The sequence below is a fragment of the Choloepus didactylus genome, chromosome 2, assembly GCF_015220235.1.
Source record: "Choloepus didactylus isolate mChoDid1 chromosome 2, mChoDid1.pri, whole genome shotgun sequence".
NCBI lineage: Eukaryota > Metazoa > Chordata > Mammalia > Pilosa > Megalonychidae > Choloepus > Choloepus didactylus.
In genome coordinates, this window is record NC_051308.1 from 30,380,542 (window position 1) to 30,397,457 (window position 16,916).

General features: G+C 40.7%; 1 protein-coding gene across 5 annotated transcripts in view; it reads left to right on the forward strand.

Annotated features, from left to right (window-relative positions):
* The window catches only part of KIF26B (kinesin family member 26B), a 534,059-nt gene that overhangs the window by 187,218 nt on the left and 329,925 nt on the right, over window positions 1–16,916 (forward strand). For 4 of the 5 annotated variants that reach the window (XM_037822508.1, XM_037822516.1, XM_037822524.1 and 1 more), the window contains one exon: window positions 511–1,050. In XM_037822508.1, the coding sequence (XP_037678436.1) occupies window positions 511–1,050 (540 nt within the window). The remainder of the gene's footprint in view (window positions 1–510; window positions 1,051–16,916) is intronic. The other variant, XM_037822521.1, reaches the window with a different exon arrangement.

Genomic DNA, 16,916 nt, shown 5'->3' on the forward strand with positions numbered 1-16,916 from the left:
ATTTTCTTAAGACAGAGTCCCTGTTCCAGGTCACAAATAACCACCCAGCTGTTAACCAACTTTTCATGAGTAACATGGAGCCAGGGGCCACCATGGAGTAGGTCCAGAATGACTGTAGTCACTCCCCATCATGTCTAGATAAATGTTTGTGTCTTCTTAATGAAAACTTTGTGAGGTCCCAGGTGGGTCTGTAGTTGTTTAGTGTACACAAGGAGAATCTGAAATGTCCTCATTGGACTGCTCTGAAAAGGAGGATGCTTAGAAATCTTTTCTAAAATTCCCTAAACTCTTCACTATAAAAATCTTAAATTTGTCAAACATGTTTGTCAACTGTAGAGTCTTTTCTGCCAGTCTGGCTTCTTATTTCTGTTGGATCTCAATGAAACAATCAAACTGTTTAGATGCGTATGGGGTTAACTCAAAAAGTGGACATCTGAATTCCACTTAGCAACCTTAAGCTATAACTTCTTTTTTTTTTTCTTCTTTTTTTTCTGCTCATATGTTCTCCAGGATCCTGCTTTCTCAGCTGTGATTCACGACAAACTCCAGGTCCCCAATACCATCCGGAAGGCATGGAATGACCGGGATAACCGCTGTGACATTTGTGCCACACACCTGAATCAGCTGAAGCAGGAGGCCATCCAGATGGTGCTGACCTTAGAGCAGGCGGCAGCTGGCAGTGAGCACTGTGATGCCTCGCCTGGCTCACCTCCACCCATCTCCAACATCCCCACCCTGGTGGGGTCCCGGCCTGTGGGTGGGCTCCAGCAGCCCAGGGATTGGGCCTTTGTGCCTGCCCCCTATGCCACCTCCAACTACACAGGCTTTGTCACCAACAAGCATAGCAGCAAACCCAACAGCCTTGGGGTCAGCAATGGAGCAGAGAAGAAGAGTGGGTCCCCAACCCACCAGGCCAAGGTCAGTCTCCAGATGGCCACCAGTCCCAGCAATGGGAACATCCTCAACTCAGTGGCCATTCAGGCTCACCAGTACCTTGACGGCACCTGGTCCCTGTCGAGAACCAATGGGGTCACCCTGTACCCCTATCAGGTAAGTACCTCCATGAGCAAGGAAGACAGGGTTGGCTAGAGTCAAAGCAGTGGAGTGGGCAGCACTTCTTTCTCTACTCTTCCTTCCCCGGGGAACTCCCCAGCTAAGAGTCTGATGCCTCCCTGTGGCCCCCGAGCTCTCATTAAGGTGCTCCAGCCAAGCCTGCTTGCTTTGAGAGTGTGCCTGTTGTATCCTCTCAAGCTTTCCTTCCTGCCCTCTCTCTGGTCATTCAGGATCCCCTTCCTGGGAGACCCTGCTGATCCAGGCAATGCAAAGGGCTTTCCAACCATCAGGTTTACTGCATGGTGTAGTGACTAGGAATGTGGGCTCTGGGGACACATGGACTGGAGTGCAAGCCCTGCCTTGTCCACTTATTACCAGTGTGACGTTATACAAGGGACTTGTCCTCTCTCAGGCCCATATCCCTCATTTACAAGTGGATAAAATAGTAGTGTGGATTGAGTAAGATAGTGTATGCAAGACATAGCCCAGTGTCTGGCATGCAATAAGGGATCAAGGCCTTGGTTATTATTTTCTGTTTGTTGTTGTGGCTAACAGAGATTTTAGACAAATGGATGAGAGATTTTTGAAGCAAAGGATATTGTGGGACTGTGTGTTAGTTAAGGAGGATAATTGATGTAAAAAGTGATCCTAAAACCTCAGGTTATTTCTTACTCATGTCCCAGTTATGCCAGGCATTTGGTGGGCAACTTTCTATGGTGATGTAGGGACTTAAGTTCTTTCCGTCTAATGGCGTCCCCATATCCCAGGGGTCTCAGAGTCCTTTTCCACATCTAATGCAACCAGGCGGGAAATGAGAGAAGAGAGAACATGTGGAGGATCTCACAGGTTGGGGTGGGGGTGGGGGGCTGAAGCTCGACCTGGAAGGGGCAAGCGTCACTTTCATCCATATTCCGATGGCAAGAACCCAGTCTTCTGACCCACCTTCCTGCAAGGGAAGCTGGGAAGTCCACTCTATCCTTGTGCCCAGGAGAAAAGATACAGTTGAGCAAACACAAAGCATAGTCTTTGCTACGTGGGGCAAAGGTATAGGGAAACATAAAATGAGTTAAATGTGGCTGATAAGTCTTGATGATTTTCCTAGAGTGCTTACGAGGGTTGTGTCTCTTGTGATCTTGAAAGAAAGTGGGGAGTATTGATCATTATCCTAAGAAGTTAGCCTTCGTGGATTGTCAGACTTTGCATTTACAGGATGCTTTGTAGTTCACACAACATAGCATACACATTGTTTTATTCACCTCTGTAATAGGCCTGTGAAGTAGGCAAGGCAGATGTTAGAGCTTCCTTTTACAGATGGGGAATACTATGCTTAGAGAAATGAAATGACCTGTGGCCACACAGCCAGTGACAGCACCAGAACCAGCTCTCCTTCACCCAGGGGAATGGGTTGTTACCCTACATTACAGCTGCTTCCAACTTTCCCAGTTTACCCCATAGCAGTCTCCCTGCCAACATTGTCTCCAGATATGGTTACTTTTCAGAGCCTGGCACATCAAAGAAAAGTACTACTATTTTGATTTGCAGAAGCATGGCTGGAATTTTCTGGGTTGTATGTATAAATATAATGAAAACCCAGTGGGACCCTGGTAGGCTCCAAAATCTGAAGTTTGAAAGTAACCATCTATGGCAGGAACAGAATGAGGCGTCTTTTTATCATTGAATGACATACTTTTTTCCCCTGCAATTTATAAATATACTATTTCAAAAATTATAAAAATAAGCCATGTTTACTGTAAAAAAAACATGAAAAATTTTAAATAAGACTCTAGAAATCAACATTACCCAGGATAAACTATGTAATGTTTGATTTTATTTCTTCCCAATATTGTATACATACGCAGTTTGTAAAATTGTGACTATGTCCAATTCTGGGAACATTTTTTTATTTAATGTATCAGGTGCATTTTCCCGTATCCTTATAAATATATTTCTAAAATATGATCATTAATGGTAGCATAATATTCCGTTATATGAATAGGTCTAAATTTATATAACCAAACTTCAGTTATTAGAGTTTAGATTTTTCCCTGCTTTTTTGCTACTATAAATAAAATGCTCTGGTGACATCCTTTTATCCAGATTATGTTTTCAGCGTATCTCTGGGTTGTGCTAGCCACATACTTGTGTTACATAAGAATTCACATTTCATCCTCAATGGCCCAAGCACTTGCAGCATATATCAGGTGTTCATTAGAAGACTCAGTGGCTGCTCCAGCTCAGATGAGTGAGGAAACAGAAGAATTTGAAACTGTTGCTTTTATGTAAACTATTTGGTGTGATGAAAAGTTTGTATGAGAGGAGGAAAAACAGAAAATGCTACTTAAAAGGAACATTAGGGATTATTGGTCTTTTATTTCCTTTATTGGTGCAATTTTTTCTGCTGCGTCTCTCCCTCCACCCCTTTCAGAAGAATGAGAATTTTCTGTAGAATAACAAATATTTATTATGCTCCAGCCAAGTGCCAGGCACTGTGCTAGGTGCTGGGTGAGGGCTGCTGCACCTGTTGGAAGGTTCCTGAATTGTGGTCCTCACAGTGGGGGAGGAGGCAGGTGAACTTACCATTATAGGACAGGGAGGTGAGTGGGAAGGTAGAGAGACACATGGGCTGCTTTGAGGGCACGCAGGAGGAATTGCAGTCCAGCCTGTCGGGTACGGGTGGGTTGAGGAAGGATTTGTAGCTTAAAGCAAGATACAAAGATGATTCATGCAAGCTACCATGTCAAGATTGTCCTGGGTAAATCTTATTGCTCCTTTCCACATCCAGAACAGGCCAACCCTTGTGATCCCCCTGAATGATAGTTAAAGGGACCAGAGGCAATCTCTCCGGGATAAAGAGATTTGGTGCCTGGCTGTGAGTCAGTGCCCACTGTGTCATGACTTGTCACCCTGATGCCCTGGGACAGGGGCTCTGGGTCTGGCCAGACTGCGTGTCTCCTGCTGTGGACATCTCTCTGCAGTAAATATTCTGTAGTTCACAGTCTAGCCAACGTGTCAGAGATGGTTGACTGCTCTGAAAGCTGACCTCATTTTTCCTGCTCACCCAGACTCCCACTTCCCTCCCTGCAGGGCAAGTGGCCTCTGGGTTAGTGCCAGAGCTTTTCCCTGGGTGGAGAAACATCTAGACTTTGCCATGACCAAGGGTGCTGCTACATACCCACAGTTGTGTAACCTGTAGAAATGGGGGAGATGAAGGACCCTGCCCTTCACTGCAGCCTGGGGGCAGGGAGGACGAGCTTCTAGCAGGAAGTGTGCTAAAAGCTTTGTATGGATTATAGACAGGTCCCTCAAATCCCCTGAGGCCCCTCTGTTATGCACACCAAAGTGTAATAATCTTCAAAAGTCACAGTAGGAAGATTTTTTTCTCTTCATAATAATTTTTTTATTGAAGAATTGTAAGTTTTCAGAAAAATCATTAAGTACAGAGTTCCCATACACCCTCCTCTCACACACAGTTTTCCCTATTGTTGGCATTTTGCATTAGTGTGGTACCTTTATTCAGTTGATGACATGATAGTATTATAATTATATTATTAACTATAGCCCACAGTTTACATTAGGGTTCACTGTCTTGTAAAGTTCAATGTTTTTTTTCTCTTCTAGTAACTCACATACAGCCTAAAATCTCCCATTCTATCTGTTTTTAAATATACGATTCATTGGTGTTAATTACATTCACAGAGTTGGGCTTTCGTCTCCATCATTCATTGCCAAAGTTGCTCCATCACCCCAAACAGAATCTTTGTACCAATTAACCATTAGCTGCCCATTTCTTACCCCAACCCAGTCCCTGGTAACCTGTATTCTAGTTTCCGAATTTATAAATTTACATATTCTGCTTATTTCATATAAGTGAGGTCATACAATATCTGTCCTTTTGTGTCTGGCTTATTTCACTCAACATGATGTCTTCAAGGTTCATCCACATTGTGTCATGCCTCCAAACTTCATTCCTTTTTACTACGAAATAATATTCCATTGTATGTATACAGCATGCTTTGTTTATCCATTCATCAGTTGATGGCCACTTGGGGCCCTTCCATCTTTTGACAACTGTGAATAATGCCCCTATGAACATCAGTGTGCAAATACCTGTTGAAGTCCCTGCTTTCAGTGCTTGTGGTTATATACCTAGAAGTGTGATTGCCGGGTCATATGGTAATTCTATGCTTAACTTGCTGAGGAATTACCAAACTTTTTTCCACAGTAGCTGTACCATTTTACATTTCCACCAATAATATATGAATGTTCTATTTCTCCACATCCTAACACTTGTTATTTTCAATTTTTTTAATAGTACCCATTACAGTTTTGATTTGCATTTCCCTCATGACTAATGACTTTGAGCATCTTTTTATGTGTTTATTGACCATTTGTATATCCTCTTTGGAGAAATGTGTATTTAAGTCTTTTTCTCACTTTTAAATTGAGTTATTTGTCTTTTTGATTTTGAATTGTAGGAGTTCTTTATATATTCTGGAAATGAAACTATTGTCAGATATATGGTTTCCAATTACTATCTGCCATTCATTAAATTGTCTTATGACTTTCTTGATAAAGTCCTTTGATGCATTAAAGTTTTAAATTCTGATGAAGTCCCATTTAGCTATTTTTTCTTTTTTGCTTATGCTTTTGGTGTAAAATCTAAGAAACCATGGCCTAATACAAGGTTCTGAAGATGCTTCCCTATGTTTTCTTCTAGGAATTTTTAGTTTTGGTTCTTATATTTGGGTCTTTCATCCATTTAGAGTCAGTTTTTGACTATGATGTAAGGCAGGGGTCCTTCTCCAGTCTTTTGCTTATGGCTGTCCAGTTCTCCCAGCACCACTTGTCAGAGGTTATTTTTCCCCTATTGAGTGGACTTGGCACCCTTGTCAAAAATCAGTTGGCCATGGGTTTGACATTTTATTTCTGACCTCTCAGTTCAATTACATTGACTTATATGTCTATCCTTGTGCCAGTACCACATTGTTTTGATTACTGTAGCTCTGTAGAGTCCTTCAACTTTGTTCTTCTTTTCCAAGATGGTTTGGCTATTCAGGGCCCTTTACCCTTCCAAATGAATTTGATGATTGGCTTTTCCGTTTCTGAGAAGAAGTCTGTTGGAATTTTGATTTGGATTGCGTTGAATCTGTAAATTACTTTGGATAGAATTGATATCTTAATGTTTAGTCTTCCAGTCCATAAACACAGAATGTAGTAGAGAGATTTCTTGATTCTCTTTTGCCATATTGTTCATGTTTCTAAAGTATTTCCAGCTAGAGTGGGACTCTACATATGTCACAGATAAATAAAAATGTATCCAGAGAGATAAGAAAAATAGTAATTTAGGAGCCGCTGAGATTACATCAAAAATGTTGAACAAACCAGAATGATAATTTATTACTAAATATCTTAGAAAATTGATTTTTTTAGACAATGTTGATAGACTCTTTCAAAGAAAGACTTTCTTCTATTAACTGTAGGCCTTTAGCACAATCTATACATACACATGGAAAGCAGAAAATGCTCTCTAGAATCTTCATTTGACCACATGAGTTTTGACTTTGAAAAGACATGTCCAGATTGGTTCTTTATAATCAGATATAGAGAAGCCTGAGGCTGAGAGATTTGAAGTTTTCTTTTTTTTTAAATATTTTTTTCAACTTAGTTTTATTGAGATACAGTCACATACACTACAGACATACCCAGTGTGCAGTGTTGTTCACAGTCCTATCATATAGTTGTGCATTCATCACCAAAATCAATTTCTGAACATTTTCATTACTCCAAAAAAATAAAAAAATATGAATAAAAATACAAGGAAAGAACACCCAAAACATCCCATCCCCCATATTATTCATTTAATTTTTGTTCCCATTTTTCTGCTCATCTGTCCATAACACTGTGTAAGCTACATAGCTATACAATCGTCTTAAAGAATCAAGGCTACTGGGTTGCAGTTCACTAGTTTCAGGTATTTCATTCTAGCTATTCCAATACATGAAAAACTACAAAGGAGTATCTATATAATGCATAAGAATAATCTCCATAATGACCTCTCGACTCCATTTGAAATCTCTCAGCCACTGAAACTTTGTTTTGTTTCATTTCTCTTCCCCCTTTTGGTCAAGAAGATTTTCTCAATCCCATGATGCTGGGTCCAGGCTCATCCCCAGGAGTCATGTCCCACATTGCCATGGAGATTTACACCCCTGAGAGTCATGCCCCACGTAGGGGAGAGGGCAGTGAGTTTACCTGCCGAGTCAGCTTAGAGAAAGAGGCCACATCTGAGGGGAAACTCTTAGGCACAATTAAAAGTAGGCTTAGCCTCTCCTTTGCAGTACAAGCTTCGTAGGGCAGGCCCCAAGATCAAGGGCTCGACCTTCTAAATTGGTAGTCCCCAATGTTTGTGAGAATATCAATAAACCCCAAGGTGGGGAAGTTTACTATTTTTGCACTTTTTCCCCAGTCCCTCACGGGGGCTTTGTAAATACATTTTTATTCTCTACCCAAATTACTTTGGAATGTATCTGGGTTTCACACTAATCTGTACAAGCCATCCAGGTCTCATTCTGTTCCACGGTTTCTTGACTCTTGGTTTAATTTCCTTTGCTAGATTACAGGCTTGTTGAGAACAGGGATCAATTTTATTCTCATGTCTCTTACAGCAGGTAACGTGCAACAGTGGCTGTTCATTAAAGAAAGCTCTGATTTAAGGGAAACACTAAAACTGTTGATCATGACTGGTCCTTAATGCAGGGAAAAATTCCAGGCCCTAAAACCTATCCAGACCCCAAGATTTTTGGAGGAAACATCTTGTTCACTGACTCCAAGCTAATCTTTGCCCTGAAATGTCTTAATAATACTCAGAACCTTCCTGGATCCAATGAAAAGATGATGTCACACATACTAGACATGTGGCATTTGAAAGGGTAGAAGAACTTTATTTCATAGGCTTTCAATAAATTTGAACTTGTCAAGAAAATTCAAGAAGGTATTAGATTTATATATCAGTAATAAATACATAACGCATCATTAATATATCAAAGGTATTCAGTGTGCACTCAAGTGAAAGGAAAATGTCTTGGAAAAAAATTATTGGACTTTCTCTAAAACCATCCCTTGGAATCAACATCAGAGATAATGTTGGACTTTGATGAAAGTCTGTGTAGTATTGCTCGTATTATGTCTTTAGAAATTGTGTCTACTAAGCAGTCATTATTGAAGGCTACATTTTAAGACATGGGTTCAGAGGGATGCAATAGCAGCAACAACCTTGGAAAAAACTCAAGGTTTGCTAAACGATAGTACCACTGCAGTACCTAAAGCTGCTTTTCACAGATCAGAAGGCTTGAGGGGTCCTCAGTGCTGACAGTTTTTATGGAAGACTTCAGAGTGCCGATGTAAGGGGAAGGGGAGACTGTGATGCCTGCTAGTACTGTACTATGAAGAGGCTTTGTTTGCGATGGATCCTTGAAAATGAGATGCACATGTTCTAGTGTCCCTGTGTCTGGAGGATGAGGCACACATGTGTTCCTGCCTTGCTGAACTACTCTTCAGGAAGGAGCAGGTGTGTGTGTGTTTTAACAACAGGCCAATATTGGAGGATTCCTGTGCACATTCTTGGCAGTGCCCCAGGGCTCAGCTACCTGTTCCTTGAAATATGTAGCATGCCTCTTCTTGGGTCTGCCCCTGGCTTCAGTTTGCTGCCCACTTGCTGCTGCTTCTGCTCAGCCAGGGCAATAGCATAAGATGTCACATAATTTGATCATTTATGATGTAGAATGTTTTCTCCCTCCTGTTTATGGATAGTCAAAGAGGTAGTAGATTATTTACCTTTATGTCTTTTGAGAAACCACCAACACAGGAAAAGGAATTAGTTCGTTTATTCAGTCATGGACAGAGAATTGCTCAAGAATGTGGGACTTAGGGTGAAATTCCAGCCAAATGGAAAAGATATGGGTAGTCACATTTTATGAAATTAGCAGGACCATGTTCTGAAGGGAGCACCCAAGCTTCATCAGGAAATTTCAAAATATTTTTTGTTTGGCCATTTACCTGGTAAGACAGACTGAATAGTGGCCCCATAGATGTACTAACCCCTAGTACCTGTGAATATGTTGCCTAAAGTGGGAAAAGAGATTTTCCAAGTGAGCTTAAATTAAGGATCTTGAGGTAGGGAGAGTAGCCTCAGTTATCCAGGTGAGCCCAATGTAATCTGAGGGTCTTTGTAAGAGGGAGACAGGCGCTCAGGGTCAGAGAGAGAGAGAGTCAAAGATGGAAGTGGAGCTCAGGAAGGAAAGAAAATGGAGGAAGGAGCCGTGAGCCCAGGAATGAAGGCAGCTTCTGGAAGCTAGAAAAGGCAAGTAAATACATTCTCTCCTAGAGCCTCCAGGAGGAACCAGCTCTGCAGACCCATTTTAGACTTCTGACCTCCAGAACTGTAAGAGAATGAGTTTGTGTTGTTTTTAATCTGCTAAGTTTGTTGTAGTTTGTTTCAGCAACAGTAGGAAACTAATACCATCTGATAAGTATTTGGTCACTGAGAAGTGAGATGAAGTATAAAGCTGAAGGTGTTGCTGCAGAAACCTGCAGTATGGTCGAAAACATGGACTTTTCAGCCTGTGCAAAAAACTTGCATTACCCTTTGGATGAGACAGTGCATTAGCAAGTCAGATTATTTCATTTGGGTGCCTCTGCAGAATGAGAGGCTACTCATACTGCACGGTTGGTTTTCAATTGTCTCAGATTTCCCTATTGTTATGGCATCATAATAACAAGCATGCCACAGCCACTCTCCATTGGTAGCTAGTAATTACCATTATGTAAGACTCTCATACTGTTGAAACTGCAGAAAATGCTCCAAGCTGGGTTTGGAGGAGATGGAATGGGAGAGAGGAGTATGGAGAGACTTGACTGAAATACGTGCAGAAGGAACTTCAGCTTCCCCATAGGGCCTTTTGACCATGGAATAGGGTTTTACAGAACTGCCCCAGTTAAAGGTCTTACTTCATATGTGTGTTGTGAGGGCAAAACACACTTGAAAGCACTTTGTAAGTTGCAAAGTGGAGTGCAAAGTAGGTAGAAGTTAGACAACCATTGGAGATTTTAGAGCAGGAGAATGGAAAGATTTCTTTGCTTTACAGCAGTAGTTCTAAACTTGGCTGCACTGGAATCACTTAGGAGCTTTAAAAATCCCAATGCCTAAGCCATAGTCTAGACCAATTAAATCAGAATATCTGGGAGTGGGAACCAGACCTTGGTTTGAACTGTCAGATTAAGGACCACAGCTTTAAAGAATGTTTTTCTGGCATTGTTTAATAGCTAAAGAGAACAGAGAATGTATATAGATAGGCAGATAGATTAGATAGATGAAAAACAAAATTGGTGAGGCACAGGTGTGTTTCTTCTTCACTGAACCACTTTTCAAGAAGGGGCAGGTGTGGGTGTTTGCAGCAGGTCTGTAGTGGAGGATTCCCACTTAAGTCTCTTTGGTTGGAGAGAAAAAACCTAAGAGTACATGTGGAAATGACTAAAAGTGTAAAGAAAAGGGGGTGAGGAATGTGTGACATCCAAAGGTACTCTTATAAAGATGGAGAGGAACAAACATATCAAGAACCAGACAGAATTGTAAAAGATTCACAGGGACAAGGTCAAATGATTAACTCATATACATGCAGTTTAGGGGGAATACAGCCTCATCTTCTGAACTCACTCAATAACTTTTAAGTCAGTTTGTGTTGTCACAATCAGAGGCGTAAATGTAAATGGCACTTGTTGGAACACTACCTGGTGGTGGGCAAATCTACATTGAGAACCTAATCTGACTGGGGCTGGAAGAGCCCCATTCCTTTTCTGACTAAGCTGATGGTTGGGGATTGGTAGAATGAGCTGTGTTTTTGTATTCCTTCTTTAGAAATATTTCTGGGCCCCAGAAAGAGCATAAAAAGGGTGGATAAGAGGCTGTGCCCCTTGACACAGGTTTTCTTAATTACTCTCCCCCCTCCCATACCTCTTAGGTGTGTGCAGGGGTGGGGTGAGGTCGTGGGGAGGGTATGGGATTGGGGCTGTTATCTCTGAAGCATAACAGTTACTTTGCCTCCAGCTTTCCTACTCTAGGCTTGGGTAGAAGGCAAATCTGAGAATTACTAAGGAGGTGGAATTATAGTGAGAAGATTTTCTAGGTGTAGACTTTGTTTCACAGTTGTCTTTTGTTTTACGCAGCTTCCCACATTTCAGGCATCCTCCAGTCCTAGTTTTCATGCAAAATATTTTTCTTTATATAGTTGAGGAAAAGAACTACGGAGTATCCCAATCTTGGCCTCATCAGCCTCCTGAGCTGCTTCTGAGGCTTAGTGAGTTGGCTAAGGGGCTAAGGACAGCTCAGCTGTGTTTTTTTTTTTGTTGTTTGTTTGTTTTAAATATGCTACTACATAGGTCATAGACAAAGTAAACCAATTTTTTAGGGCATCTGAGGGTGATACTTATCAATGATTTTATTCAAGAGGCAGACAATAAGGGTCTATAGGTAGGGATCACGCTAGATGTGCCACTTATGTACCAGAAATTTTAAAAAACCATCTGGGCTTACCATATAACCTTGAGCAGGCTTCTTAACTGTTCTGTGTCTGTATTTTCTCTTGTGCAAAGAGGAAAGTTGCAGAGTTGTTATGGTGGTCATATGAAATAATGCATGTTGAATACTGGTCAGAGCTCTGACATGTGGTAACCTCTCAATTACTTGAAACGTGTCATCATCTTTTACTCGAGTTCACATGACTCAAGATTGAATGCAATCAGGGTCCTCTTTTTCAATACAATACCAGTGGTAAATGAAAAAAGAAAACATAAAATAAATATCAAGCATATGAAAAAAGTGTTATCCAGTAACTGAGAAAACATTAACCACTTCCACATATGACTAGAAATCAACTTTCCATATGCACATCACATATTACATGAGAATGTCATATTTTAAGTAGAGTTTATCTCGTTCCACCACTAACGGAAAAACTGATAAAATATTGAAAAGCTCATGGACCTCTATCCCCCTATATTTGGAGGTAAGTCTCCCTTCATAACCTTTATAAGGGGCTAGGGGAGGTAATATATGGAATTGATTCATTTAAAAGCCTACAGAATAATGAAGAGGTGGAGTTTAAAATAACCCCAAAGAGTAAAACTTTATTTCAGAGTTAATTTGAAATATCAAGTATTCAGACATAGCTCATGATTCTTATTGAATAAACACTTTGAAACAGAGTACTTAGGCCTTTCATTCCTGCTTTCCTTATCTATATGCTCATGGTAAAATAAACTTTAATATATTTACTTTCTTTTTATTCACTTACATCTTATAATATAAAATTTTTATTTCAAAGTTACTATAATTTATGGTCTTCAATTAATTGGAAAATTGAAAAAGTCTCTTCCTTACCTACCCCATCCCAGATATATACTACTGTATTTCAAATTGAGGTTTTAACATTCTAACAGTCTTTAGTGTGACAAATAAGCATGCATCTGTATCTTATAGAGGTATTTGTGAGGATTAGTTAATGAGTCATATGTTTCATATGCCTAAGTCATTCCCAGGGAATAATTTAGCTGTTTAGGAACCATGTTAGTCACCATTTTTAGACTCTGGAGACCATTTAGTGCATTTCTGCTGCACCAGTGGCCTCAAAGAGTTAACATCCACTCAGTAGCTTATCTGATGCCTGGGAATGACTGAGACACTGGAAGGAAAAAGAGTGTCATATGAAAAGCAAACACAGCAGCAGGCACATCCATAGTCAAGGCTGTGAAGAGGAGTTTTCTCATTACATGACTAATCTGAGCCAATCCAGCAGTTTTCATCACCTTAGCAAGATTGATTTATCCCCTGTTGGTTAGGCTATGCAGAGCCATACCAGTGGGAAATGGCCAAACCTGTTCATGGTATGCTCCCTTCTTGTTAAGGCAAACAGGTTTCAGACACACCAATGGAAGCAAGGCAGGAAGGCAGACCTGGTGAATTATGCCAACACGGAGGCCCAGAGATGTCAAGTGACCTGCCAGAGGTCACACAGCTATGAAATGATAGAACTGGGGTTCAAACCATTTTCTGTGCCGTCACCCCTGCCCAGCACTGCCCTCCTGAGGGGAGGAGATCAGTTTCTCAGGTCTGTCAAACATGCAACCTTGGTGGGGGGTGGGGATGTGATTCTGTGAAATTAGGATTTCCAAGTCAGTTTTTCACATTTTATTGCTCTGTACAGTAGTAGAGAAATAATTGCTGTCTTCTATCTTCTCATTAGGCAGTATAGAGGGGGCATTAAAGATTTCAAACAAAGATGGGCCAAAAAAAAAAAAGTTGTGTAAGAATGCTGCCATCTAGTGAGACATACTTTAGCTTACCCAAGAGTTAGACTTTTAACAGGCCTAATATTTAGAATCACAGATTATTTTAATTTTCTGAGATTAATTAAATGAAAGGGGGCAACTCTTTGACAATAATTTGGTCTTAATTTAACAGTGATATGGGTTTAAATTCAGTTTCCCAAAACATACCCTTTAGAAAAGACCTTGGAAATGGATCTTGGTCTGGGCATAATAGAAAGAGCCCACAGATCTGCATTTGAATTCTGGCTCACCTACTTACTAGCCGAGTCATAATTGGTATATTACCACTCAAAGCCTCGATTTCTTTTTCTATAGCATGGGGATAATAGTATCTATTTCTTAAGATTGTTGTGAGGATTAAGTTTCTTTATTCTAAAAATAATTTGAGTTTTATGCATCTGAGTGTTCTAATCACTGGGCTTGAATGAGATTATATATTTGGAGAGTTGCAAAATTAGAGTCCATACCTAAAGTCCCCTCCATGTAGAACTGACCTCTGGAAAATGGTGGTGCAACTGATGAACTCAGAAGATGAGCTATCTCCTAGCAGAGTATGGTATAGCTCAGTTTTTATCAGTGATTTCATGGATAAGTATTTTGAACACAGCTCAGGACTCACTCTGTAGCTTAGATTCATGTACCACCCACTAAAAAGGCAACTGAGATTGTGTGTTGGAGACCAGTTTTTGTTTTCTCTAAGGACAGATTGTACTTTCTCATCTAAATAGACTTTCTAATAGAATGCAGGTACTTCAAGGAATTAAATGCTGCTATTAAGCTAAATGGCACATGGACTCTGAACACTTTGTTTAAAAGACCAGTGCTTAGTCATATCTTATGAAACTGATGATTCAGAAGCAGCAATGACCTGTTGTGTCATTAGGAGGTAAGAGAGAGACATGTAGCAGTAAAATGAAAATTCTTGTCAACCAAAAGTAGAAAAGATGGACAGTGACAGCCAATTCTCTCTGGAAAAAATGAGCAAGAGGTGCTGTCCTCTAAGTGTAGCTTAGAAGCTTTACTATTCAAGAAAAAGGGCCGCAAATCCACTTGCTCCTGAGGGGGTAATATGCCAACCTATTCCTGAACATGCGCCTGGGTGAATAAAACTCACAGCAAGTGTTGCGGCCATTGAAATGGCATTTCCTTCTGGAAGACTGTGGAGACGATAAAGAGAGTGCAAAGCACTAAAATCTTCATGTCATTCCCACTTCTACCACTTACATGATGACCTTGGACAATTTCTCCATCTGCAAAGAGAAACTGCAGGTGCAGCCTGCACTTGGCTTTGTCAGCCTGGTAAGTGGGACACCTTTGAGCATTTAACATTTGATATTCCCCTATTCGTGTGCTCATCCTTCACAAGTTTTGCTTCTCTCCAGTTACCAAATTCACTTTCAACTTTGGGAGCCATATGTGAGCTTCATTAGCTTAGTTTCGTAGTAAATAATTATTATAGCTAAGATTTCCTGTATATTTTGAGTGCTCACTGTATGCCAATGCTATGGATATGCTTAAAGCCTTACATATATTAACTCAACTAAGCTTCACAATAAGCTATTAGACTATTTTCATTTTAAAGATGAGGAAAATAGGTACAAGTTAATGTTCTATTGACACCATCTGTGCAGAGGAATCTCACATTTCTGGATTCTTTTAAAAGTCAATGTTTTATTGAGTATTTATTATTTGTTGGAATTAAGATTGGTGGATAGCATTTCTATAAGTTAATAATGTTTTATGTTAATAGTAAACTTGGTTAGGAGGTTGATTTTATCTGACTTTAAATATTAAGGAAGTCCTGTCCTGTGATTGTTCATATTTAGTTACACAGTCCCCAATCTTCATTCTCCTCATTTCTTCCCCATACAACTTTGTTTTTCTTTCTTCCTTTTTTATTTTAAATTCCACAGTCAGCTCTTGATACTTCTTAGACCTAATCATCTAGCTTGTAGATTATTCATACCTTTTACCTCATTCCTCAGCCCTCTCTCTTGAATTCTATCACAGTTTATTTGCATCTCTAAGAATGGGTGGGCAAGGGCAATAAAAAGACTGACATGGAAGCCAGTTAATTCTTTGTCGTTTATTAGCAGTTCATACAAAAGTTATGGCAGAAAGGAAATCAGATCTAAAATAGAGTAATTTGAAAAGTCACTTGTTTAAACATTGCAAACCTTTCAACCTCTTCTAAGTAGCTGCTGACTTCTAACTGTATAATAGGCTAAGTAGAAAATGAACCAGTGTAGCATTTGGAGGTAATTCATATAAATGTGTTAATTATAGTAATTATTAATTAAATGTTTTCTAAGGTATGTATGTTACAAGCATGTATATAAAATCATCCACAGAATGTACATATATTGTAAACGTACAATGCTTAGAACCCACCATTTAAACTTGAGTATTTTTACAACCTAACACTTTTAATCTACACATTTGTTTGTTATAATTAGGAAGACAAGTCTGGAGAAAGGAGTATAAGAATATGGAAAGAAGAGCAGATACGTTAAGGCAAAGATGTCCTGAGAATGGTAGTTGGGGAACTGGGGAAGAGGCAGGGAATGAAGATGGAGCATTAAAAATGGTCGAGTACGGGCTTTATCCCTTTGCACTACATGCAAAGCTTTCGGTAACTAGGTGATGGGAAACCATTGGAGATATGACCCAGTTATATGGTAAGGGTGCATCCTACTGCTAGTAGAGGGAGGAGAAGTAGGCAGATCGTTGGTTACGGAAGTGATAGGGCCTGGAGGAAGAAAACAGTAGAGGACTTGGGTGGAGAAAGATAGATTTGACATGTTTAGAATAAAGCCAATAGACTTTGAAAATTTGTGGATGTGGAGTTGTCCGGCGCTGCCCCGCTCGGTCCCCGGTTCCCGGCCGGCGAGGGGAAACAGGGAAGGAGAGAGAGAGATGCAGACTGCGCGAACTAACCTGGTCATGAATCACGACTCGAACCACACGGCAGTTGTGAAAGCAAGCCCTTTACTACAGCTAGATGAACATTCTGTGTTACTGGTTCCCACACGGGGCACGGCGCCTCGTGGGAGAGCAGCCTCGATGTGGCCGTCAGGCACGGCTCCTTGTGGGCTGTCTCACCCTACCCCGTCCGGGTAAGACCTTTTATACACAATTAACAACCAATAAGCTTCTAGGCTAGTATCGCGTATACAGGATTTCGATTGGTAGGAGCGGGTGGCGGATACATGCGTCACTATGCGGAAACAGGATGCAGGCGCCATCTTGGCTCACTCGATGGGCGGGGGTAACTCTAGAGCAGGCTGCAGAGCATACGCTAGGCCCGATTCGGGAGGCGGCTTTCCACATCTCCCCCTTTCTTATTTATTTTTGACCCAGTGTCTCCAGTGATGAGCGTGCTCCCGTGAACCCAAATGGTTCACAACCTCTTTGGTGCTTTGGGGAGTCTGGATTAGGCCTCAGCCATCCAGCGGCGGAGCCTCTAGCACCAACCAGAATGC